This window comes from Megascapheus bottae, chromosome 4, assembly GCF_031878675.1.
Source record: "Megascapheus bottae isolate mThoBot1 chromosome 4, mThoBot2.hap1, whole genome shotgun sequence".
NCBI lineage: Eukaryota > Metazoa > Chordata > Mammalia > Rodentia > Geomyidae > Megascapheus > Megascapheus bottae.
Window position 1 is genome coordinate 38,339,123 of NC_143512.1, and position 23,814 is coordinate 38,362,936.

Sequence of the window (23,814 nt, forward strand, 5' to 3'; positions counted from 1 at the left end):
ATAATGTATAAAGATTAAAAAGAAAAAAAAACATAGGCAAGTAGCTAAAGGAAGTTGGATTGTCTTACTGAGTGAGGTGGTTCATCTGTCTGGGACAGATGGGAAAGAGAGGATGAAGATTTTTTCTCCAGATTAACAAAAGAAAATCTAGATTATATATCAGGTAATAGCTTTTGCTTCCTGGGTTTGAACTTGGGCCTTGGGCCTACTTGGCTTGCTCATTTTTTGGTGTCGACTGGGGCTCCAGTGGTGATATAAAACCACTGTGGCTTCCTGTTTATTATTTTGGAGATGGAGTTTCCCTGACTTTTTTGCCTGTGCTGGCTTTGAATTAAAGTTATTCAGATCTCAGCCTCTTGAGTAGCTAAGATTACCTGCATCTGGCAGATTCAAACATTCCATATTTCTCAACTCTCACAAATAATCCAGTTGTGCTAAGAATAACATGTAATAATTTAGTTGCACATAAGAGCCCCACTCAGATCATTTTCCTCATCTTACAAATGAGGACTCAAGTAAGCTAACATTTCAAGCAAGCTAACATTGGGAATTCAGACCTCTATTCTGAGTTCCACATTTCTTTCCTCCTAAAGATTGAGATCTTTGAAGAACTAAAAGGAACAGTGATGCTCTGGGTACATGTCTCTCTAGAGAGACGGGAAAGAATACATATGAGAGAACAAACCAGCAGGCCTCCATACAGCAGTGACAGAGATGACCTCAGCCGAGGAGTCCAGGAACCCACGGGACCCGGAGAACGGCAGTTGCTGGCCCACTTAATTGAAAGAGACCATTCTCAATTTCCTTTTGGCTGCTGCAATGGAAAATATGAATCTGTGAACAAACACTGGTTTGTACTCAGTGTATGTCTAAGATCTCTTAGCTGAGATACACAGAGGTGGACAGGAAGCGATGTGGACGATCAAAAGGGAATGAGCACTGGTAAACAGGGCAAGAACCAAGGAAATGGGTATTAATCGCATTTATCACCCAGGCATTAGGTGACTGCAGAACACTATTTGCAAGATTGAAGTCATACATGACCAATTTGTTATTAAAAAGAAGTGTTTCATTGCTGCCAGCATCTCCCATTGAGACTAGATTTTTGCTTTTTATTTCTTGTATCCTCCTTCAGGAATTCTCACTGGCCTAGACAATCTCCAGTACCTCGTGGTACTTTGGGAACAACCCAGCAGTGGATCAAGCTTTATTCCACCGGTTGGAGTGGGACACTTAGGGCATTGAGACCCTCAAGAGATGTGGAGGTGATTCTAAACCTTAGTAAACCCCAGGGTATGCTGGTCAGCATGTGAACTCGGGAGGTGCTACTGCAGCTGTCAGAGGAGAAAACAGAGCTTTGCCCTGCTCCAACTTCAGCAGAAATGAATCCTGCAAAGTAGACTCAGACATGAAAGGGAAAGATTTCAAAATGGAGCAGAAAAGCCTTGCAGGACTAGCAGAGGATATTCTCACTACTCAGCATCATCGCTTTTTCACTGGATCTCTCTGTAGCCTAAGAGTTGTCCAGCAAGATGGAGCAGTTGTGAGACAAGCTGGAGAGGAAGTAGCAATACCCTTTGCTCTCAGAGAAGCCACTGAGGTTTTGAGCTTCAGTTTCCTATCTACAAAACAGTGATGATGACAGTATCTACCTCTCTGTCTACCCACCAAAGGCTTGGTCAGGAAGAAATAACATGTCCTTTGAAATCAGCTTACAATAGTTCCTGCTTCATAATTAATGTTACAGTATTGGCTAAAGCTTTAAGCATTGGTCTCTGTCATTCAGAACCCAGTCTCACAGAGGAGCTACCTTCTCAGTGAATAAGTCCTCAGTCACCCATACAACCCCACAGGCTGCTATCAATACTAGAATAAATCTGGGCACAATGGTTCAGAGTAATCCCAGCTACTGGAGAGGTGGTGACAGGAAGATGGCAACTTCATGGCCAATCTGTTTGCAAAGTTAGTGAAATCCTATCTCAAGAATAAAATAAAATTGGAGGTGTGGCTCAAGTTGTAGAGTGCTTGCCCAGCAAGCGTTAGGCCCCAAATCCAATCACTAGTACCATAAAAAGAAACAAACAAGCACTAAGCAAACAAGCAAACAAAAACCATCTAGCATAGCAAGCCTTCAGCTGGCTTCTAGATTATTCTACAGAATTAGACAGTTCAAGGACCCAGGGCTCTCCCTGTAAATTGATGAGGACTTGGAGAGAGGGACTACATAATCCCACGCATCTCCCTATGCACCCACACAGGGCAGAGTTGGACAGCCTGAGCCGTTCTCCTGCCAAGGGCTCCAGGGTCAGACCTCCATACCCTGAGACCAGCTGGGCAATGGAAGAGCAGAGCCTCAGCTTGGGAGTGAGGCTGGGCAAGGTATATGGATAGAAAAGTACCAGTAGCAGATGAGCAGGGGCAGGCATGGACAGAACGGGGCTGAGGACAGGATGGAGCTGGCAGCCAGCCAGGAGCTGGCAGTGGAGGTGACAGGAGCTGCCTGTTCAGGAGTGGGTTGTTTCTTTCATATTTCATTGTTCCTCCCACAAACTGCACTGTGCTTGTCCTGGCTCAACCTCCACACCAGATCTGGCACAAAGAAAGAACATCTGAACTTCATACTCCCTTGTGCCATGGAATTCTGTTTTGCTAAGTAGTGCCAAGAAGTTAAAAAAATAGAACAAAATAGAGACTCCTGGAATTGTCAAAATAACAAAGTCAAGAGGAATTGTAACTCTATTTGGAGCCCTTTGACCCCCAAGAGCTTTGATCATGCTAAACAGAGGTCCACACACCATGTTTACTTTCTCCCCACCCCACAAGTCACCACCCCATGAGTCAGCAAGGCATGGATGCCACTTCTCCATGACTTGGGGATGCAGGCTCCAAGCCTGAATTGTGGGGCATCAGGAAGCTTCCTTATAACGGAAGAGCTGTCATCTGTCTTTGACATTGTGTCAAGGTTTTGCTTTGCCCTCCACAAAGTTGTGTCCTCTTCCCAGTCTCTCACAGGAGCTTTGGTGGGACCCACCTGTTAGGCAGTGTGTAGAGAAAGGAGACCTCAGTTCTGAGCTCTGGCTCTAGTTTCCTGGTGGACTTCGGGGTAGTTTTAGACCTAGCTGCTCATATGATGACATTAGTCACCCACTTTTCATCAAACCACTTAAATTCAGTTGTTCAGCCATGACAACTGCCTGTCAGAGGACTGATTAACTATATGTACCTAGGATTGCTGGCCTGCAGACTATGGATTTAAAAAAATGCCATACCTATTATCTCTCCAAATTCAACTGGGCGTGCTCACTGAAGCCCTCTGAGCATCACTGGCTCACTGATCAGACAGAAGTAAAAAAAAAAATCTGAGTTTGGACTAAATAGAACCTTTATGGGGGCTGTGTCCACCAAGAACAGCCATCTGCATCCCTTTGGGCTTCCATCTGTCACAGCTTCTCAACATGCAATTCTATCTCTTCTCAACTGCACCTCATTTCCTTTTGTTTTGGGATGATATTGGGGTTTGATTCAGGGCTTGGTGTTTATGAGGCAAGTTTTAATTTTTGCCTAGGCTGAAACCTTTCCAATTGGGCGTCGCTCTGTCGCTAGGTTGACAGGCATACACCACTGTGCAACTCTTTTTCTGTTGTGGTGGGATCTTCTGAACTTTGTTTGATGTCAAAGCTGTCCTGGAGCTGTGGTTATCCCAGTCTCAGCCTCCCAAATAGTTGGGATGACGGGCATGCTATCCCCCTTTTAACAGATGGAGTGAAGGCTTGCAGGAGCTGGGCTATTTGCTCAGCCTCTTTGTCATTAAATGCCAGAGTAGGAATTTCTTTTTCTTTCTTTCTTTCTTTCTTTCTTTCTTTCTTTCTTTCTTTCTTTCTTTCTTTCTTTCTTTCTTTCTTTCTTTTTTTGTGGGTCATGGGGCTTGAACTGTGGGCCTGGGGGCTGCCCTGTGCCCTTCAACTCAAGGCTAACGCCCTACCCCCAGGCCTGGGCATTGTCTCTGGGCTCTTCAACTCAAGGCTATCACCCTACCCTAGAACCAAGCCCCATTTCCAGTTTTCTAGAGGTTCATTGGAGATAAGAGTCTCAGGTCCTTTTGTGCCTAAGCTGGCTTTGAACCTTGATCCTCAGATCTCAGCCTCCTGAGTAGCTAGGATTCCAGGTGTGAGCCACTGCGCCTGGCCAGAGTAGGGATTTCGATTACTCTTCTCTCCACACACTCCACCACTTTCCCTTCAGCTTCCTCACAGTCATATACTTCCTCCAGTCCAGGGATCCTTGCTCTCTCTCTCTCTCTCTCTCTCTCTCTCTCTCTCTCTCTCTCTCTCTCTCTCTCTCACACACACACACACACACACACACACACACACACACCTCCCAATGGGACTTTTCAGATGTACAGGTTTTGATCTCCGTTGTTAGAGATGTCTATAGTGCGGGCTCAGGACTGTGAGAGTCACTAGTTTTTGTCTTATACTGTTAGAAAATATGTATTTTAGCAAAAAACTGATAAACACTCTGTGTGTGCATTCATGCATATGCCCATGTGTGTAGAATAAAGTATAGACAAAGCCTGAGTCTAATGGAAAAAGAGTGTCTATATATGGAAAGCATCAGAAATACAGAAAACCAAATAACAAGATGGATAAAATAATTGGCAGATGTAGTGTTTTTATTCTGAACATGTAAATATACATATATATATATATTTGTCAATAGTAACTATAATAGAAAACGGGGCACTGCTAAGAGAGAAAGGCACTGACTGGGTAAGAGGGAACTCTCGGATACCAAATGTAATCTATGTCTTGACCTGATGCTAGTCTCATAGGAGACTACACAGGTCAGTGCCTTTATATGAAGTATGTGATACCTCCATTAAAACATATAAAAAGATTCAAATATGAACTCAGAAGTCCTTCATTATCAGCCAACTGTGTATGTCTGTTCACCATAAAATGAATGCGAGAAGACTAAAGAAATCTAGTAGCTGACATATTTTGATAGTGTATGAAATGGTGCTCCTGAGAGCACATTTGTGTCCTGTATTATAAACAACAACGTAATCACCAAGCAGCTTTGCTCCTTTTTGCCAGTTGCATTAAGGTGCTCTGTATGCCACCCTTTCTCATGCACACACTGACTTTCTAGTTCTTCTTCCAACTTCTTCATTCCTTTTAGCTACAAAAGTGGTCTCACTTCAATAATCAGACTGTTCATGCTAGTGTAGTAATCAATATTTCACTTCAATCCAAATAAGATGTGTGACTGTGCTATTGCCTGGCCCATTCCAAGCCTGAAGTCTGCACAGGATGCTCCTTTCTCTGTCCACCACCTCTCCTATCTGTTTGCTGTAGCTTTCAAAGCTCTTTTCTGGACCAATACACACAGCCCTGCTTTCGGTCTATTAGTAGTTACAGTCTATGCCTTGGCTGACTTTGAAAGCTAAAGATTTAGAGAATGAACAATAGTAACATTACTTGAGAACTATTTACCAGGCATCTGTTGAGTGGCCAGTATTACTAGCAGGAAGAGAGGAAATACAAAGATGCATGGGATGAACATGTCCTCAAGGTGTGATGCATAGCCTTGCTGCCAGGAAATGGAAGACCAGCCCTTCCCCCTTCCATCCTTCACCCCCACCCCCCCCTCCCCGGTCGCAATCATGGACTTGATACTGAATAAACATAGCCTTGAATTTTCAGCACTTCCTTGGGGAAAGTAAAGCAGAGATAGTTGTTCCCATTTTCAGAAGAGGAAACTAACACCCAGAGGGGACAAGAGGGCAGGTTAGTGTTTCTGCATCTGCAGACACCTGGGGGGAAACTCGCCAGGACCTAAGGCTTCTGCAACATATCAAAGGAGAAGTGTAGAAGAAAAATGAACAGGGAGAAAGTAGGTCAGAATGTTTTAGCAGAAGAGGATTTTTAGAATCAGGAGAAGGAAAAGCAGGAAGGTAAGCAGGCAGGCAGGTAGGAAGGAAGGAAGACAAGAAGGAAGAAAAAGAGGGAGAGAGGGCAAAAAAATGATTTCAGCCTTCTTATGAAATGAAGAAAGCTATAGAAAGCTTCAAGAGAAGAAATGATACTCTAGTACCACATGAGAAACAGGGGTTGAAATCCCAGGAAACTTACTCTCTCCTCAACTTTTGATGCAAGGTTCTAGCATTCAGGAGGACCTGTCAGTGGGTAAGGAATGCCTGCTCAGCACCAATAAGACAAAAAGGAGTTTGTTTTGCAAAATGTTGTACCCTCTACAAACTTGCACTGAAAGTAGAGGGTGGCCTGTTGGTGTGATTTATTTAAAAATAGAGTACTAGGAACCCAAACAACCAAAGGGATGAGCCAAAAGATCTCCTAAATCAGATCTAGAAAACACTTTTCAGACCAGATGCTAGGTTATCTTTGGGCCTCAACTAGTGTTTACCTCCTAGAAAATGCCGTGACGTTCATCTGTAAAGATAAGGCTGCCACTACAGGTGGGGTCCTCTGCAGCACAACCTCACTTACAGAGAGGACTGTGGAAAAAGTAGTCCCAAGTGGGGGACAGTAGAGTGACTCTGCTATCACTGCAGCATGGAAGGTGGTGCTTCCTGGAAGATGAGGGAGGAGAGTAGTCTTGGTTCACCACGACATGTCAAGTAATGGCATGTCATGGAAAACAGCAGGTGTTAGTGACATGTGTAGATGCTTTGACCTTTATGTCTGCCCTGTTCTTCCCTTCCTAGCTACCAATTCAATATCTAGCTGAAAAGAATCAAGAGATGGTTTACATTAGCAAGTTATACATCAAATCTCTGAAAATAATTATGGAAGGCCCTGAATTACCTGTGCATGCTTTGAGACCCAGTGACGGAGAACATTCAGGACTCGGTTGGTGGCTGTTCTCCGGATGATAAACTCTTTGTCGCATGTTCTCTCTGTGTTGTTAAATCCTGAGAAGGAAAAGGAAGAACATATTATAGTTGAAGCCAATCTCTAGGGAACTGGAAAAGGTCACTTATTTTAGGATATTGGTTAATGAAACTCACAAATGGTACATCTTGGCAGAGAGGTGCAAGATGCTTCAGCCTGGTGAATTCTGCTTACTTATTATATTCTCACTGCAAGTCCATGCCATCCTTCCAGGTGCAATTACATTCATAATGTGCACATATTTATTAAAGGCCACTAATGAAAGCTAATGCTGCTCTAATGACACTTCCACTTACGCCTGTCTTATTCTATGATACAAAGCCAAGAAGGAATTTTAACTGAATATTTTGGCCAGCATTAATATATACTTTTGCCTCAAATAGGTTATATAACTATTAGCATTTTTATATTAATAGGTGGAGTAGCCCATGGACCATATAAATACCAAATTGTGCATTGATATACTGGCAGGTAGTATAGCCTAATGTTTTAGGAATGTGTATTCCACTACTGCTAAAGGTGTAGACATGTTTGCAACACAAAAAATGTAGTAAGTTTGTGTGGTGAATGATCTGTTGAAGACTTTAAGTCCCTACATGATGAAAAAGTATTGTATTGTACCCCATAAAAACCGAATGCACATGATTATTTGTCAGTTAAATGATAAACACTCAAGACTGCCTGAGCTCCAATCACCACTGCCGCTCTAGGAAATTAAATCAATATTTTATCAATATTTTAGTCTTCCCTGAAGGTAGGAATACTGTAGATGTCATACACCATATGTGAATATCTGGATAGAAGAAAATTGCTAAATATTTATTGAATGAAATGTGAATGCAAGAATGATTGAGTAAATGGCTAAAAGAGCAATCCTCAAAACTTCTGAGTGAGTTATACAAAAGAAATCTATAAGCATAGAAAGGGCAGAAGCCCTCCTTCCCTTTAAATGTAGACAGGCATCTTTCACCCACTGTAGACATTTACATTCTGTCAAGATAGTGATGATATGCCCTTGGCAGATCAAATACATTGCATTTATTTTACTGAAAGCTTGGAATTCTGAGTAAAACATACCAAATGTTATTTTAAATATTTAGCTGAGTACACAAGAGAGTAAGGAATTCTGCAGGGTCAAACACACAGGGTGATTGGGAAACCAGAAGCAAATCTTTGAATAGGGGGTGCTGGCCACAAATGGGGAGGGAGGGAAACTCACCAGACATAGTCTTGTGAGACTGAGATGATCATAATCATGTGGTTAGAGACAAAGCTGCAGGGCTTCAAAAACAGCAAGTGGCATGATGGGAACAGAGACTCCTATCTAAAACTAGAACACTTTAAAGCTCACCCACTATGAAAGAATGGAGTACAAGAGGAGAAAAACCTTATATACAAAGGAGATAATTTGAAAAACTTGTCAGACACAAGGCTCTGGGGTCAGTCTTCAGCGCACTTATTCCTGAGAGAAAAAATTAAAGTTGCCTCAGCCCATATCACATTAAGGGTTGTGAAAAAATTACCCTGAAAACTAGTAACTGTATGCCCACCTTGTATAGGACTGAAGATCAGACTGAATCACTATGGTATGCACCGCCCACCTAGAGGAGAGGCTAAAACAAAGATGACCAGGCCAGCAATGAGCGCAGGGAAGCATGTTCTGCTTCAATCATAGCCTGTACTAACATGAACAAAGACCTTAAAGAAAACCTCATAATTCCAATTTTAAGATACCCAAAACATTCACTATGAGCAAGGATCAGTAAACACAGCAATTAGGAAGCTACTACCGCCCAGGCTGTGCCTCTACTCCATCCACATCTTCAAATATTGCAATTACTAAAGAAAAATCTCCGGTTTAAAAATCCTAAAATTAGGATGCTTACAAAGACTAAAAATACAGCAGTGGTAACTGCAACCAGTACAAAAGAATTAAAAACACTTCAGACATTTGTTTAAGAAGTACATGCAACTACTTTTTATTATTATCAGAGAAGAGAACAAAACCAGAATTATTCTTAAAAGATTTAAAGGTGAAATTCAAGATCCAACAGGTAAGTAAACATAGACCCAACTCAACCTAGCTAAATAGTCAACAGAAAACATGGCTCAAAAATGGGTCTGAAATGCAGACTAGTTCAGCTACTCTGGAAAGCAGTGTGGAGGTTTCTTAAAGAACTGAAAATAGACTTTTCCTATGATCCTGCCATACCACTTCTGGGCATCTACCCTAAACATCATGACCCAAGATATTATAAGGACACCTGCTCAGCTATGTTCATTTCTGCACTATTCACAATAGCCAGGTGATAGAAACAATCCAGATGCCCTACTGCAGATGAATGGATACAGAAAATGTGGTATATATACACAATGGAATTCTACATAGCCAACAGACAAGATAAAATAATGGCATTCGCAGGGAAGTGGATGAATTTAAAGTGAATCATGTTGAGTGAGACAAGTCAAGACCTAAGGATCAAAAGGCGCATGGTATTCCTTTTTATGTGGCTATTAAATCCAAAGAGTACAAGAGCAAGGACTCAATAACTGCATACCCAAAGCTATGGACATGGTAATGGAAATATAAACATAACCATATAGACATAAAAACCTATGACTCTATAGACATAATGTTTTATTTCATAAATTAATATGTTTCTATGACATACAAACCCTTAGCCTAGTTTTGATTAAGTTCTAAATATTAAGTCCCAGTGATTGTAAATAGAGATTCCCTTCTTGAACACTTGTTTGTTAAACTTGTCATTTAAAATATGATGTAAAAATCAACGTTAATAAATTCTTTAATTAAAAAAAAAATGGGTCTGAGAGGGGCCGGGAGTTTGACCTAGTGGTAGCGTGCTTGCCTAGCATGCACTAAGACCCAGGTTCGATTCCTTGGTACCACATACATAGAAAAAAAGCTAGAAGTGGTGCTATGGCTCCAGTGGTAGAGCTCTAGCCTTGAGAAAAGTCCAAGGACAGTGCTCAGGCCCTGAGTTCAAGCCCCACAACTGGCAAAAAAAAAATGGGTCTGAGAAAATTACCCCTAAATAAAGTACAGAGAACTAAAGGGATGAGAAACAACAAAGAAGAGAAAAAGATACTTTACTCTCTATATTACAAAAATAAAGAGGAAAGTCTTAGAAAGTTTAATATGTAAGATTTCCAAAGGACTTTTTTCTAAGGAAACATGAAACAAAGGAGCCAGATAGGGAAAGAGTTTTAGGACCTGATGGAATGCATGGATCTTCAGGTTCAGGAATCAGTGAATTCCCAGCAGGAAAATAAAATAAAAATCATACCTAGACTAGATATACACATTCAAAAACCATGAGAATATCTGTGTTATCTTTCATGGAAATAAAAATGAAGGAGACAGGAAATGGAAAATGTTGCAAGGAAGATTCATCAAAGTACAGGAGAGGCAACGGCAATGAGAGTAGATGAATAAGAAGACAGAATTTTTTGCTGAAGGACAAGGCTAAAAGTTCTTGAAACACTGAAGTGGATGAGGCAGAGCTGTCTCCACATATATCCACGTATAAAAAGTGAAAACAGTGAGAAGGGGGAGAGGTAGGCGCCAGATAGGAAAAGGAAAATGGAGACCAACAGGGAATGTGAAGTGGGAAATGCCTGGCAGGAGAGCTGCTAGCTTTTCAGATAGAAAAAGCATCTACTTTCACTGGTCCTGCTGTGCATGTGTTTATTCAGAAAGACAGGTAAACAAATAGAAGGGACTTTCTATTGCTCTGTACTCATGTATGAATTGTAGCCCTCTTAAAACTTTCACAAATTTAGATTTCAATCTCTTTACTATTTAAGTTAGGATGTAGTCATACTCTTGGTTGCTTCTCACAACTGCCTCTATGGGTTTTGTTGTTTAGATCACAGCTTGGCACAGCTTGTGATGAGCTGCTCAGAGCTCATTATATCTGTTAGTTATAGGACTTTAAGATCCCTTGGAATCTGGCTACTGGTGGCTCATGCTTGTAATCCTAACTGCTCAGGAGGCTGAAATTTGAGGACTGTGGTCCAAATCTAGGCTAGACAGGAAAGTCTATGAGACTCTTTAATTAACCACCAGGAAATCAGAAATGGAGCTGTGTCTCAAAATGACAGAGTGCTAGCCTTGAGCAGGAAACTCAGGGACAGCATTGCCAGGGCTCTGAGTTCAAGACCCATTACCACCACCATCAACAAAACTCCCTTGGAAATCAACTAAGCACTTAAATGGTCTTTCCAGTACTCGCTTCCATCAGTAGGCAACAATCCCATATTTAGTTGTAAGGATGATTGGAGGAATGCTGGGTCTAACAGATTCTGCCTGCAACCCAGCAGAGAGATTGGGAGAAACATAGTTTGAAGAAAGCCTGGACTACAAGTTAGTGAGATCTCATCTCAGCAAGTAAGCCAGGCATAGTACTTCAGGCTTATGGGAAGCACAGGGAGTTCAGACTAAGACAGGGCCCTGGAGAAATCCTGAAACAAAAAGAGCTGAGGACTTAGCTCAAAAGGGAAAGCACCTAGTACTGGGTGGTAGGGGATGGGAGGGTAAATAGGAAGAGGAGGATGTCTGAGTAAAAGGCTAAAAGGATCAACCATAGGCAGGTCTGGACTCTCAAGTGCTAAGCGAATCCCTAAGAGTCAGAGATGCAAGGCTCCAAAGACACAGTTTCCACTTCATCCCTCACCCTTGATGTCATGTCAGGAGGGCAAATTACCTCACTTTTCTTCATGTATGAGATGAGAACAGTGTTGCCACAAACAATTAAATCATGCCTGTAAAGTAAAATGTTGTCCTGTCCATTCAGTAACAGAACATGTGTCCAACCCGCAACTGGTTTTACCCATTTATTCCCATAGTCCAGTGGCCTGTACATACACTTCTGGTGATCTGCCAATTATAAGGATATGTGGAAATCATAGAGATTAGATGATCAAGCTCTTTCGTTCCTTTGTGAAGGGTCATTTTCAGTGCTTGGTCTCATTAGTGTTTTGGCTTCAAACTACAACCCTCTCTTTCTCCTGAGCAGTTGAGATTGTAAGCATATCCTTTTGTCTAACCACCTGCCTTCTGTGAATCGACAGCTGTAATGACTGGTGTGCTGCCACTCAACAGACATGGCTGACAGTGTGAAGGGTCAGCCTCTAGATTAGCAATACATCATTGGAGCTAGGAAAAACGCGGCAGAGTGGGTTTGTTGTTTGCTTATCTCTTTTCACCTTGTGTAAGTCATTCTTTACTTTCAGTTTTTAAATTCTTCCTACTGGGTTTGGGCCTGGGATTGACTGATTGATTGATTTTTGTGGGTCATGGGGCTTGAACTCAGCCTGGGCACTGTCTCTGAGCTCTCCAGCTCAAGGCTACCAAACTATTCTTTTTTTTTTTTTTTTTTTTTTTTTTGCCAGTCCTGGGCTTGAGCTCAGGGCCTGAGCACTGTCCTTGGACTTTCTCAAGGCTAGAGCTCTACCACTTGAGCCTCAGCACCACTTCCGGCTTTTTTCTATGTATATGGTACCGAGGAATCGAACCCGGGTCTTCATGCATGCTAGGCAAGCACTTTAACCACTAGGCCAAACTCCTGGCCCCTACCAAACTATTCTTGAGCCAAGTCTAGAGGTCTGTGGCCCCCCTTTTCTAGTAAGAGCTCTTCTACTGCATAAGAGTCATTTCAGGCCCGGGGGCCTGGCCTAGTGGTGGAGTGCTTGCCCAGCATGCACGAAGACCCGGGTTCGATTCCTCGGTACCCCACATACATAGCAAAAAGCCAGCAGTGGTGCTGAGGCTCAGGTGGTAGAACTCCAGCCTTGAGAAAGCCTAAGGACAGTGCTCAGGCCCTGAGCCCAAGCCCAGGACTGGAAAAAAAGAAAAAAACAAAACAAAAACAAAACAAAACAAACAAACAAACAAACAAAAAAGAGTCATTTCAGACTAAGAACCTACCCTGTGCTAGTAGAGAGCTCAGATTAAAGTTGCTCCTTACACGCAGACTGCAACTAGGTGTGTGTGTGTGTGTGTGTGTAAAAACAAGGACAAACACAACCCGAGGATTCCTGGAATGTCCAGCTCAAGCAGTAGTTGGAAATGTGAGGGGCTTCAACACAAGCCAGCTGATAAATGAAGGCAGCATTAGGATCGCAGGGAGCGAAAGGACTAATGGTTGCTGCCCCCATTCTCCCTGGAGAAACACCCAGTGGCTGAGAACCACTGCAGAGCCAACACTGAGCTTGTGGGTTCCAGGCTGCTTCCAATGTAGGAACTGTCTGTTATGTGATAGGTTTGCTGCCAGGCCATGCTGAAAGCTCTGAACACAGGACCTATAGGACCCAGAATACACACAAAAATGACCTTATCCTTTCTACAGAGTGACTAGCTTCTATTTCGTATCTGAAAGAATTGATACCCGAGAGAAGAGCATCGGAGTCCCTCAGTTTTCCCTCACTGGTATAGAACTCAATGTATCATTTGTTCACCTCACTGTCAAATATGTGAGGTGGATACTCTGTGATCATTCATGTCCCATGGTCATGCTGGACTATACAGCCTTTCTATTCCTTTACTTCTGCTTGAAACATTCTTTCTCAGATCTTCTCATAACTATTTCCTTTTTGTTCATTCCCAACTCATGCGTTCCTTCCTTAGAAAAATCTCTCCAAATCCTAGAACACCAATGACCAATTAGCTGCTTACAGAAGCTTCATTCTGCATTTTGGTATTGTAGCCCTGAGAAACTAATATAAGTCTAGAGAAAATAAAGGAGTCCAGAATGATTCCATTTCTAGGAACTGAGTTACTGGTTAGAAGATGATGTCATTTTCTGAAATGGAGCAAGGGTAGATTTTGGGGAAAGATCCAGTCTGCTTTGAGACACTTTATCTAAGTGGAAATGTTAATGTACTCTTTGATATAATGTTTTGAAGCTTAAATAGTCACGTTCAAGACTGGAAATGTAAATTTCACAGTATGCATTTAAAATTTTTTTGGGGGGGGCCAGGAGTTTGGCCTAGTGGTAGAGTGCTTGCCTAGCATGTGTGAAGACCCGGGTTCGATTCCTCGGTACCACATACATAGAAAAAAAGCCAGAAGTGGTGCTGAAGCTCAAGTGGTAGAGTGCTAGCCTTGAGAAAGTCCAAGGACAGTGCTCAGGCCCTGAGCCCAAGCCCAGGACTGGCAAAAAAAATTGTTTTTTTTTTAAATCTTAAGACTGGATGAGCTTGCTTGGGTAAAAGAGTGTAGATCAGGGAAAAGGCTGACAAGGCCCTGTGGAGATCAAGCCAAGGAGGAGCCAACTAGGAGACAAAGAGGAGGAGGGAAAGAAGAAAGGAAAACCCAGTACCGGTGGTCTTGTGGATGTCAAGAGGAATTTTTCCCAAGGAGGTTATGAGTCCTGTTGAACATAATGTGAGGCTGAAAAACAAGGTCTTTGGCTTTGACCATTCCTGACCTGAATCAGCCATTGTGACAATGGACATGTGCAAGTTAAGAACACAGGATAAGAAAAAAAAAGGAAGTGATGAGCCAGAAGCTTTGGTATGGACAACCATTTTAAGACATCCTTGATTTGAATAAGTAGAGAGATTGAGTAGACTCTGCTAAAATGATCGTATTAAGATATGCTTATGTGTTAGTAGGCATAGCTGAGCAAAGGGAGAGATAGACATGGTGTGAGAAAAGGTAACCCTAGGAGAGCAGCTCCTGAGGAGGCAAGAAGGAAAAGGGTTGACCTGGAAGCAGTTCAGGGACAGTTCTTCCAAAATCGTGGGAAGAGCAAAGGATGGATCAAGTGTGGGGGCAGATAAATAGAGTGAAACACAGATCATTCTTATAAGGTAAGCTCTGTTTTCAGTGAGGGGCATGAGACAGGAGCACTGGTCAAACCTAGAGAAAGACACAGAGTTCTCAGAAGAAGAGAGCCTTCCAGGACATAGAATGATCTAACCATGCAAACGACATCTATTTGAGAGCTGAAGTCATAAAATAAATCTACGCAGAATAACACTGGAAGTCTTTTCAGAAGCTAGATCTACTCTGAATACCAAGTCCATCTGACACTATTGATGTTCAGTTATAGTCTGGGCCTCCCTACATGTGTCTGGCTCATCCATTAGAACTTTCCCGGCAATCAGGTACCCTGAAGGTGGGTGCAGGTCAGAATGAAGGCATGCTCTCATGTTCTCTCATTAAAAATTCTCTTCCCTGCTTTGAAACTTACAGAAAGCCCCAAGGGAGAAAAATCAGCACCTTCTGACTGTACTGGAATGTACACTGAAATAATCCCAGATTTCACACAGCTTGTTGTATGATTCTACTTACTTAAGTCAATTAATTTAACAACAATCAACAACTGATTCTAAGTTTTATCCGTCTTTAGTTTTGACACTTTCTTGTGTCTTTATGAAAAATGATACTTTATCTTCACCTTAGGCTGCTTTGGATCAGGAACAACAACTCCATCTTGTATGCCACCAGGCAGGCCCAAGATGAAAGGGTATTGGGTATATGATATGGAAACCGGTTTGCTCGCTTCAAAAATCGGAATTTTCTATGTAAAAAAAAATCAATGTTAATAAAATCTTTTAATAAAAATGGGAAATTCTGCTGGGACGTTAAGATATGGACTCCTTATACCTACATCTTTGAATCCATTACTTATCTACTGAACTCATCCGGTACCTTAATGTGGTGATGCTTTAACTCTGTCTCTCTAGGAACATCCACAACAGACCTCACCACCTCTGACTAGATGACTGAAGTCACCTCCAGGGGGAGACATGAAGACACACTAACCTCCCTTTCTTCACAAACTGGTTCAATTTATTGGAAAATCTTGGCATTTCTTGAGTCAGGAGTCTCCTCTTGAGTCATACAAGAAAGATGTCTGTGGGGGGCCCCTTCTTTACGTGTCTCCTCAAACAGAGCTGAGAATTCTTGGCAAACATCTATGGCCTTTCTTTTATCATCAAATATTTTCATCATCATCACTTCACCTGTCCTTGCTCTAGTTCTTCAGTCTCCACAAATCTCTTCCCACTGTTTGCAAAGGCTTCCTCTCAACAACTTGTTGTTGGTGGTGGTGGTTGTTTATTTCTTATCTTATGTACTGTTAGAGTATTTAGAAGGAGACAGCACTTTTGAAGGAAGAAGCAAGGTGCATCTTTGCCCTAGTGATTCACTGGTGCTTTGACACTGGTACTTCTTAGTAAAGTCAGGCCATACCAATTTCATGTAAATGATTGTGCCCACAAATTTACACAAGGCCCGTGAGTGAATCTAGACCCAAACTCTGTCTAACTTTGGGGTTCAAAGCCACTAACACAGAGTCTGAACTTGTTCCTTGGTAAGGCCCAAAGTTCAAAGGAGCCATAAGCCACTTGTCCTGGGAAAGTAAGCACAGACCTATTTCACCCCTAGGGGTGTCCAGGAACAGACTCAGCTTGACAGGAGCATGCAGAGACCCTGGCCTAGACAGCAAGAGCAGCAGCAGTGGCGGTAGAGACATCTAATACCAGTGGATGGGGCCGTGCACATAGTTAGAATATAACATCTATCCCAAAAGAACACAGCAGCCCAGGCAGAAAAAGCAAAAAGAGCACTGGGAATTCCTGGAAATGTTCTTAAGAAATCTTCTAAAAGATTATTTTCTCATACTGATTGATACAGATTACAAGATGGGAGAGGCTTATTAAATTATTATAGATCAAGTGTTAGAAAACACCAGGCCTGGCTTTAAGATCCAACATTCAGGGCCTAGAATATGGGCTTACATTTATATTTCTCTTCTTATAAAGTACCTTATACACTCAGTAGGCACTCAGTCAGTGTGCCCAACTATATTTTTATTTGTAACACCTAAAAATTTTTTATTCACCTAATGTGGACACATATATTAACACAGACTGGTTCCATTTATTAGGAGATCCTGGTATTTCCTGAATTGGGAAGTTTCTGAACCTCCCTGCTTTGGAATTTACCACACTTCTCCAACCCTCCCATCTTCCCCAGGGTCCGCAACCACAGGACTTGAGGTATTGTAAAGTCCTTTCTGTTTAGCATCTGAGGACTCAGCCCCAGGCATACGCCCTTCATACAAGGGAAAGGTCACAGCAGTCTATCCTTAAGACACCCTGCCCCCAGCTGACGGGGATTGGCCCCACCTCGATTCCGTGTTCCACTGAGTGTTACAAAGCCTGTTTGTATCCTTTCGATGGAAAATGACTATTCAGTGTTGCGCAGTAAAAACTTTCAACAGATCACTAAACATTTCACCATTCTTCCTTCTAGAATCTGTTCACTGTTGGAAATCAATACTTGTTCCTTGGTATGTAGCTGGCAGTAGGTACCAGAAACTCCGGAGAATTTCATTACCTAAATTTGTATTATATTACATTTATATTATTTATATTTATATCTGTATCTCAACACTATTCACTAGACTACATAGCACATTCTGAAAACCACACATTCTGAAATTATTTTCTGTTTAACTTCCCAAATTATGATTCAAGCATCTGAAATGATTCAACAGTCTACCAGATACTTGTGTAATTTTTTTTCTGGCAAACCAAGTGGTTAATATAAATACTAATGAGCCATATTATTTCCTAAACTTCATCATTTGTAAACCATAGTGATTCTGATTTTGTTTTTCCCCAAATTTTGGCCAATGTTAAGTGCATAAACTTTAGGAACCACAGTGGATGTGTTATTTTGGTTAGATAAATAACTTGTCAGAAATAAAATGGTCCCTTAGACAAGAAGTCTATGTCAAATATGTGGAGAGAACATGCATATTGCTCAGAAAATGCCTAGTCATAAAGAAATGAGAAAGAAAAGGAGGGATTTTTGCTCTTCTTTCAAATTATACGAACACATACACACACATATGCGCACACACACACACACACACACACACACACACACACACATACACACACATTGTTGGTCCTGGAGCTTGAGCTCAGGGGGCGTGGGCACTGTCCCAGAAACTCTTTTTGCTCAAGGATGGTGCTCTACCACTTGAGCCACAACACCAGTTTTCTGAGTAGTTTACTGGACTTTTCTACCTGGGCTGGCTTCAAACCAGGATCCTCAGAACTTGGCCTCCTGAGTAGCTAGGATTACAGTTCAAACATGATTGTTACTATGTAGTCCTTTGTACCTATCAACTTGTAGAATCCTCATGATAAGGTCATGATGTAGCAGAATGTCTGCACAGCTTACTACTCTCAGGTACCTCTTACAATGATAAGTGAGATGGCCACAGCCACGGATTCCACCTGGCCACTCCATGCATGTGTTAGCAAATGAGCAAACACTTTCTAGATACCATCGACCAACCAGTCTAGCACTGTTTTCTTACAGCACCTCATGCTGAGGCATCCCTTACATCTGTACTTCCTCCAGATCAAAGCAAATGTGGCCCTTTATTCTAAGGACAGGACTTGATATACGGTCATCTGCATGTTAGCTCAGACCCTACAGGAACCCTCTAATTGCATGCTTTTGTAGCTAGACCACATACTGCACACACATACACAAAGAATGCTTTGCTTGTAGATACTCTAAATTGGTGAGTTTAGGGTTGAACAGAGTTGTATTGAGTTCTTTAGAAAACTTTTGGTGCTCATTTTTTCGCATTTGCCTGATGCATCTGTATTTGAACTAAGATGGTTAGAAAAAAAACCATTTTCTTTCAAAACCATAACTGATGACATAAAAGGATGTGGGAATCAGCCTGTGGCATTCAATGTTTGGACTTCAAAACTGGGAGCTGCTTTTTCCTGTCAGTAGTCTGAGACATCTCTGGGACTGAAACACTGTAAATGACATTTCTCAGGGCTTTCAGAGAAATGTAACTCAGGCTCTGAATGCAAATTATGGTCCATTAATGAGATGGAGTCTTTTCCCATCACAACATCCATTGTAGGTGGCAGGGAGGCTGGCACCCTTCTACAGCAATGTTGTAAGTGTCCTGGTATGGGTCACAGAGCAGTATTTATTTGCAGGGCCACAGCCATTTCCTGATCACCAGCTGCTACCAGGTCACATGATCTTGTTATCACTGTGCCATGTGATCTTGATGTCAATCCAACAGGGATTCCCTGAAGTAGAGGCTGCACTTCCCTTGGTGTTTACAAATGATTCCCACTGTTCCTTCCTCAGAACTGCTCCTCAAGCTCTTCCTTCTTCCCTATGTGTAGCTAATCTCCTGTAATTTCCTGTGGGGAAATTAGGTAGTTTACTCCTTGGAAACAAACTTCTCTGCATAATAGTTAGCAAGTACTCAATGCCAAGTGATCAGGAATCAGCCGAAGACTCTCAGCATGTGTATTTCACAGCTAGGGGCTGCCTTGCCCCCAAGTCTTGGCACTCAACTAAAACAGCATTTTCCACTTCCAGATGCACTAGCCCCAAAAGGTCCTCTAAGCCTTCTAACAAAACTGCATTCTTTTCTACTTAAACACTCAGACTTCTCACAGCTTCCTATCACTGCCCATACCTAGGAAAGAAAAAAAAAAAGCAGAAGAAAAAGGAAATCCCAGCAAAGATAAGAAGTCTGCATAGAATCTTGTCTCTCAACTCTGAGGGAAGTCTTGGATAAGTTAGATACAAACCCGAGTCAGTCTTCAGAAGTCAGCTTGTGAGAGCTTTACGAAGCCTATCTTAGACTGGAGACTCTCCAGTCTAAGTCATAAGCACACAAACCTGGTGAGATCAAGCCCTGATACTAGCTAGTGTCTGTGCATGCATGTGCCCCTTCCCCCACATTCATGCAAAGCAGCGTAATAGGAGAAAGACACATATATTTGTGGTTTACAAGTATGACTCGGTGGTAGAGCACAAGCCTAGAAAGTTTGAGGTCTTGGGTTCAAATCCCAGTACTTCAAAATAAAAAAAAAAAAGTACAAAGGGGATCTCAGTTAACATTGTCTGGGAGTATCTAAGTTCCTATTTGAATGAGAACCAAACTATTACAATAGGTTCAAAAGAAAGCAGCAACTGATAAAATGAAGGCATTTTAATGGATGATTATTCACAAAGGACTAAGCCACTGACAATGAATTCCAACACTACTTATAAAAGTCTTCATTATGGAGACCTCAAAAGACCAAAACCCCATCCACTGCTGTCACATATTTCCCTGTCTGAACTGGCTGTGAAAAGTGATCGTTAGATCTCATAATCTTCAGCACCTCAGGTTATAGACATGAGCCTCTGGCACCTGGGTTTGACTCGTCATTTTAGAGCTAGGTTCTCATTTTTTTCCTAGAATGGCTTGTGCCCAGATTCTCCTACTTGTGTCTCGCATGTTGCTGGGGATGGCAGACAAATGCCAGTGCATGTAACAAGCACTGAATGTTGAAGTTCATCATAAGAGCTGGCTCTTACCCTCAGATCTAAGGGCAAGAAATGACTAGTTATATGGTGAGGCCATTTGCTGGAAACTATTTTACATCATCAATCTAGGTGCTGAAAGAGGTACTTTTCTTTCAGATGAATCAGAAATTCTCTCTGATGATGGAAACAAAATGAACAGACTTTGGCACTGGTCATAATGGGGTCCTCCTTTAGTTGGTACCAACAAGCTTAGCACGGTCAAGGCGATTTTCAGCTTTTGCCTCTGTGCCAGAAACACCAATTGCAGGTCTATGCTTCTTAATCTCTTCTTTCAGTAAGATTCACTGAACAATTATTCAATCATCTAGGACAGAATTTGAGTCCTTCACCCATTGAAAACTCAGATCACATGGTATAAATGTAGTGATCACAGCTGATGAATGGCACATAAATGTTCTCAGCACAAAGTGGTCCACACAAGGCATGGATAATTCCTTAAGCATTAGATAAATTAACCTACTTTAATCTAAAGTTGAATATAATAAGAACTTTTGTATGTGCAAAATTAAAAGCTCTTTCCTTATCCACTTCCAAAACCATGGGCAAAACCTAGCATTTGTTTCCAGGTTCTTCGTCACCGTAGTGATAGATATTGTAAGCTTCCTTTAGGATTCTAATTCATGCTCCGTCTTTGGAAAAGGATTAAATATTCAATGGCATTATAAAACTAAGTACCTCTCTCAGCTTAGAAACTATGATCATTAAAGTTTTCCCTTAAAGATAATAATGAAAATAATATTAATATTAGCATAGCATGGCTAAACAGCGAAACAAAGGGAAGAAGAATAAATGAAAACACAAGTTTATTGACGTATTCTTTACATGCCATGATATTTACCCATTGTAAGTATAACTTATTTCTATTTTATAAATTAATAGTTATTGTGTCTATAAATATGATCTTAGTACAAAACATTTTATCAACCCAAAAGTATCCCTATTGCCAATTTATAGTTCATCTCTGTGCTTACCCACAAGACAGGCAACCACATCTGCTTTCTATCTTTATAGATTTAGTATATCTGGACATTTCATAGAACGAAGTCACATTGTATATGGACTTTTGCCTGTGGCTCCTTACACTTGCTTAGCACAGGAATCCACAAACTACTGCTTCCTTGCTTTTGTAAGCAAAGTTTTATTGACATGCATTCATTCTTATATTGTCTGATGCTGCTTTGATGTTGCAAGGAAGAGATGGGAAAATGTGACAGAGACGATTTGTTCCCTAAGTCTGCAACATTTTCAGATACTGCCAACTTCAAATCATCAGCATGGTTTAAAGTTCATTATATTGGAGCATGCATAAGCCATCCATTCCTTTTTAATGCAGAACACTATTTCATAACATATGACATTTCACATAAAATATTGGTCTATATATTAAAATATCACATTTGTATACTATATTGAATACAACACATTTGTTTGTCTATTCATTTGCTGATAGATATTTAGGTTGCTAAAATGTGGAGCTATTATAAAGAATGTTAATTATCATATTTTATCTTACAATATTACATACGTTATACTATATTCTAAACATGTATGAAAAGCAGTTTATGTGAACACGTCTTCATTTTTCATGGTAAATACATAGTGCCAGGATGGCTGTATTCTATGATGAGCTTATACTGAATCTTTTTTAAAGAGTAGGAAACTTTTCCAAGGGACTGTATTGTTTTATATTCCTGCCAGCAATGCATAAGGGTTCTTGTTTCTCCACATTCTCGCTATTGTCTGCCAATTTTATCATACTTTTTCTCATGGATATGAGGTGGTAGCTCAGGCTAGACTGAGTCTATATTTTCCCTAATCACGAGTGCATCATTAGGAATTGCAAGTACTTGTAGGCCAGCTTGTGCAGAACAGCATTCAAGACTCTGTCTCCCCAGAAGAAAGTTGGGTGAGGTAGCTTGTGCTTGTGAGGAGGAGGAGTTAAACTTCCTTATTTCCAATTTACATCATTTCTGGGATAAACTCATTGGTCTTGGCATTAAAACATTTTCTTTTTCTAATTTTCTTTAATTTTTATTGTCAGGGTAATGTATAGACAGGTTACAGTTACATTCCCCAGACAGTAGGTGCATTGCTTCTGGCTAGATTTGGTTTGCTAGTATTGATGATTTCTGATCTGTTGCCCTTTGCCTTTAGAATCTAGGTAATGCTGGTATCATAAAATGAGTTGGGAAATGCTTCTTCTTCCATTTTCAGGAGGATTTTTTGAAGGACTGGCCACTATTTATTCTTCAGATGTTTGGTAGAAATAACCTGTGAGTTCACCTCTAGGATTTTCTTTCAGGGAATAATTTTTTTTATTTTTTCATATATTTTTATTGCAATTATTCACCAGATAGAAGGTGCATTATTTCACACATATTGATACCCTTTCTCATGTCTTGGTTACCATTACCCTCCCCCGACCCTTGCTCCTCATCTTGTCTTAATTTTAAGAACTAAATCATTTCTATATAGCTTAGCTCAGGTTTTTAATTTCTTTTTGCATCAGTTTGGAGTATTTGCAATGTTACTGAAAATTTATCTATTTCATCTCTCTTGTTGTAGGATTCCCCACTGCCTCTTACTTCCTTTTTCTTTTTTTGACTGTGAAGTACAGAATGCCTTGACCCCCAAGATTTAAAACCAAGCTGAACTCTTAAATATTCCTAGTGAGAATCAAGTCGTTTAGAAGATCAAATGTGCTGAAACTTGATCTCACCCACAGCCAATTTTCTAACTTTCATACAAATCTCACAATTTGACCCCTGTCTTATGTGCATACCCGAGTAGAATATCTCTTGCCTTTCTATTAAGAGAGATGACAAAGCTTCTGTATGTGACTTTCTTTAGAATCTTTGGCCTAATAGCCCTACTACTTAGTGTTTTTTCCTTTCAAATCTCAGACAGTCCCCATCACAGAATGGATTGGAACAGTTTCTCATTGAAACTCTATTACTGCCACTAGTTACAGCAGCTGTTCATTCAAATAAAGCATCTGTGTGCATCAAGGCATTCGTAGAATTTCCTTATATATAATTTCCTTAAATTTTTATAGGGTTAGTTGTGAAATTCTTGTTTTCATACCTGACTTTGATAATTTACATCCTCTCCCTCCCTCCCCCGCCCTTTCTCTCATCAGTCATGGGATTCCTTGGGCTTTCTAGAGGCTAGTGCTCTACCACTTGAGCCAGAGCACAACTTCCATCTTTTTCTGTGTATGTGGTACCGAGGAATTGAACCCAGGACATGCATGTTCTCTCTTATTAATCAAGCTAACTTAGTACATCAACTTTGTCATTTTCTTTAGATAGCTACTCTCTGGTTTTATTTACTATTTTTTTCTGTTTAATTGATTTACTCCCTAATATTTTTTTCCTTGTGCTTATTTTGACCTTAATCCACTTTCAGTATGTTAAGGTATTAAGGTAGAAATTTGGACTATTAATTTGGGATCTTCTTTTCTTTTCTTTTCTTTTTTTGTTGGTCATAGAG

The 23,814-nt window shown here is 41.0% G+C and overlaps 1 protein-coding gene across 4 annotated transcripts in view; it reads right to left on the bottom strand.

Moving 5' to 3' along the window:
* The window catches only part of Rasgrf2 (Ras protein specific guanine nucleotide releasing factor 2), a 202,305-nt gene that overhangs the window by 19,145 nt on the left and 159,346 nt on the right, over positions 1-23,814 (bottom strand). For all 4 annotated transcript variants that reach the window (XM_090331693.1, XM_090331691.1, XM_090331692.1 and 1 more), the window contains one exon: positions 6,831-6,937. In XM_090331693.1, the coding sequence (XP_090187819.1) occupies positions 6,831-6,937 (107 nt within the window). The remainder of the gene's footprint in view (positions 1-6,830; positions 6,938-23,814) is intronic.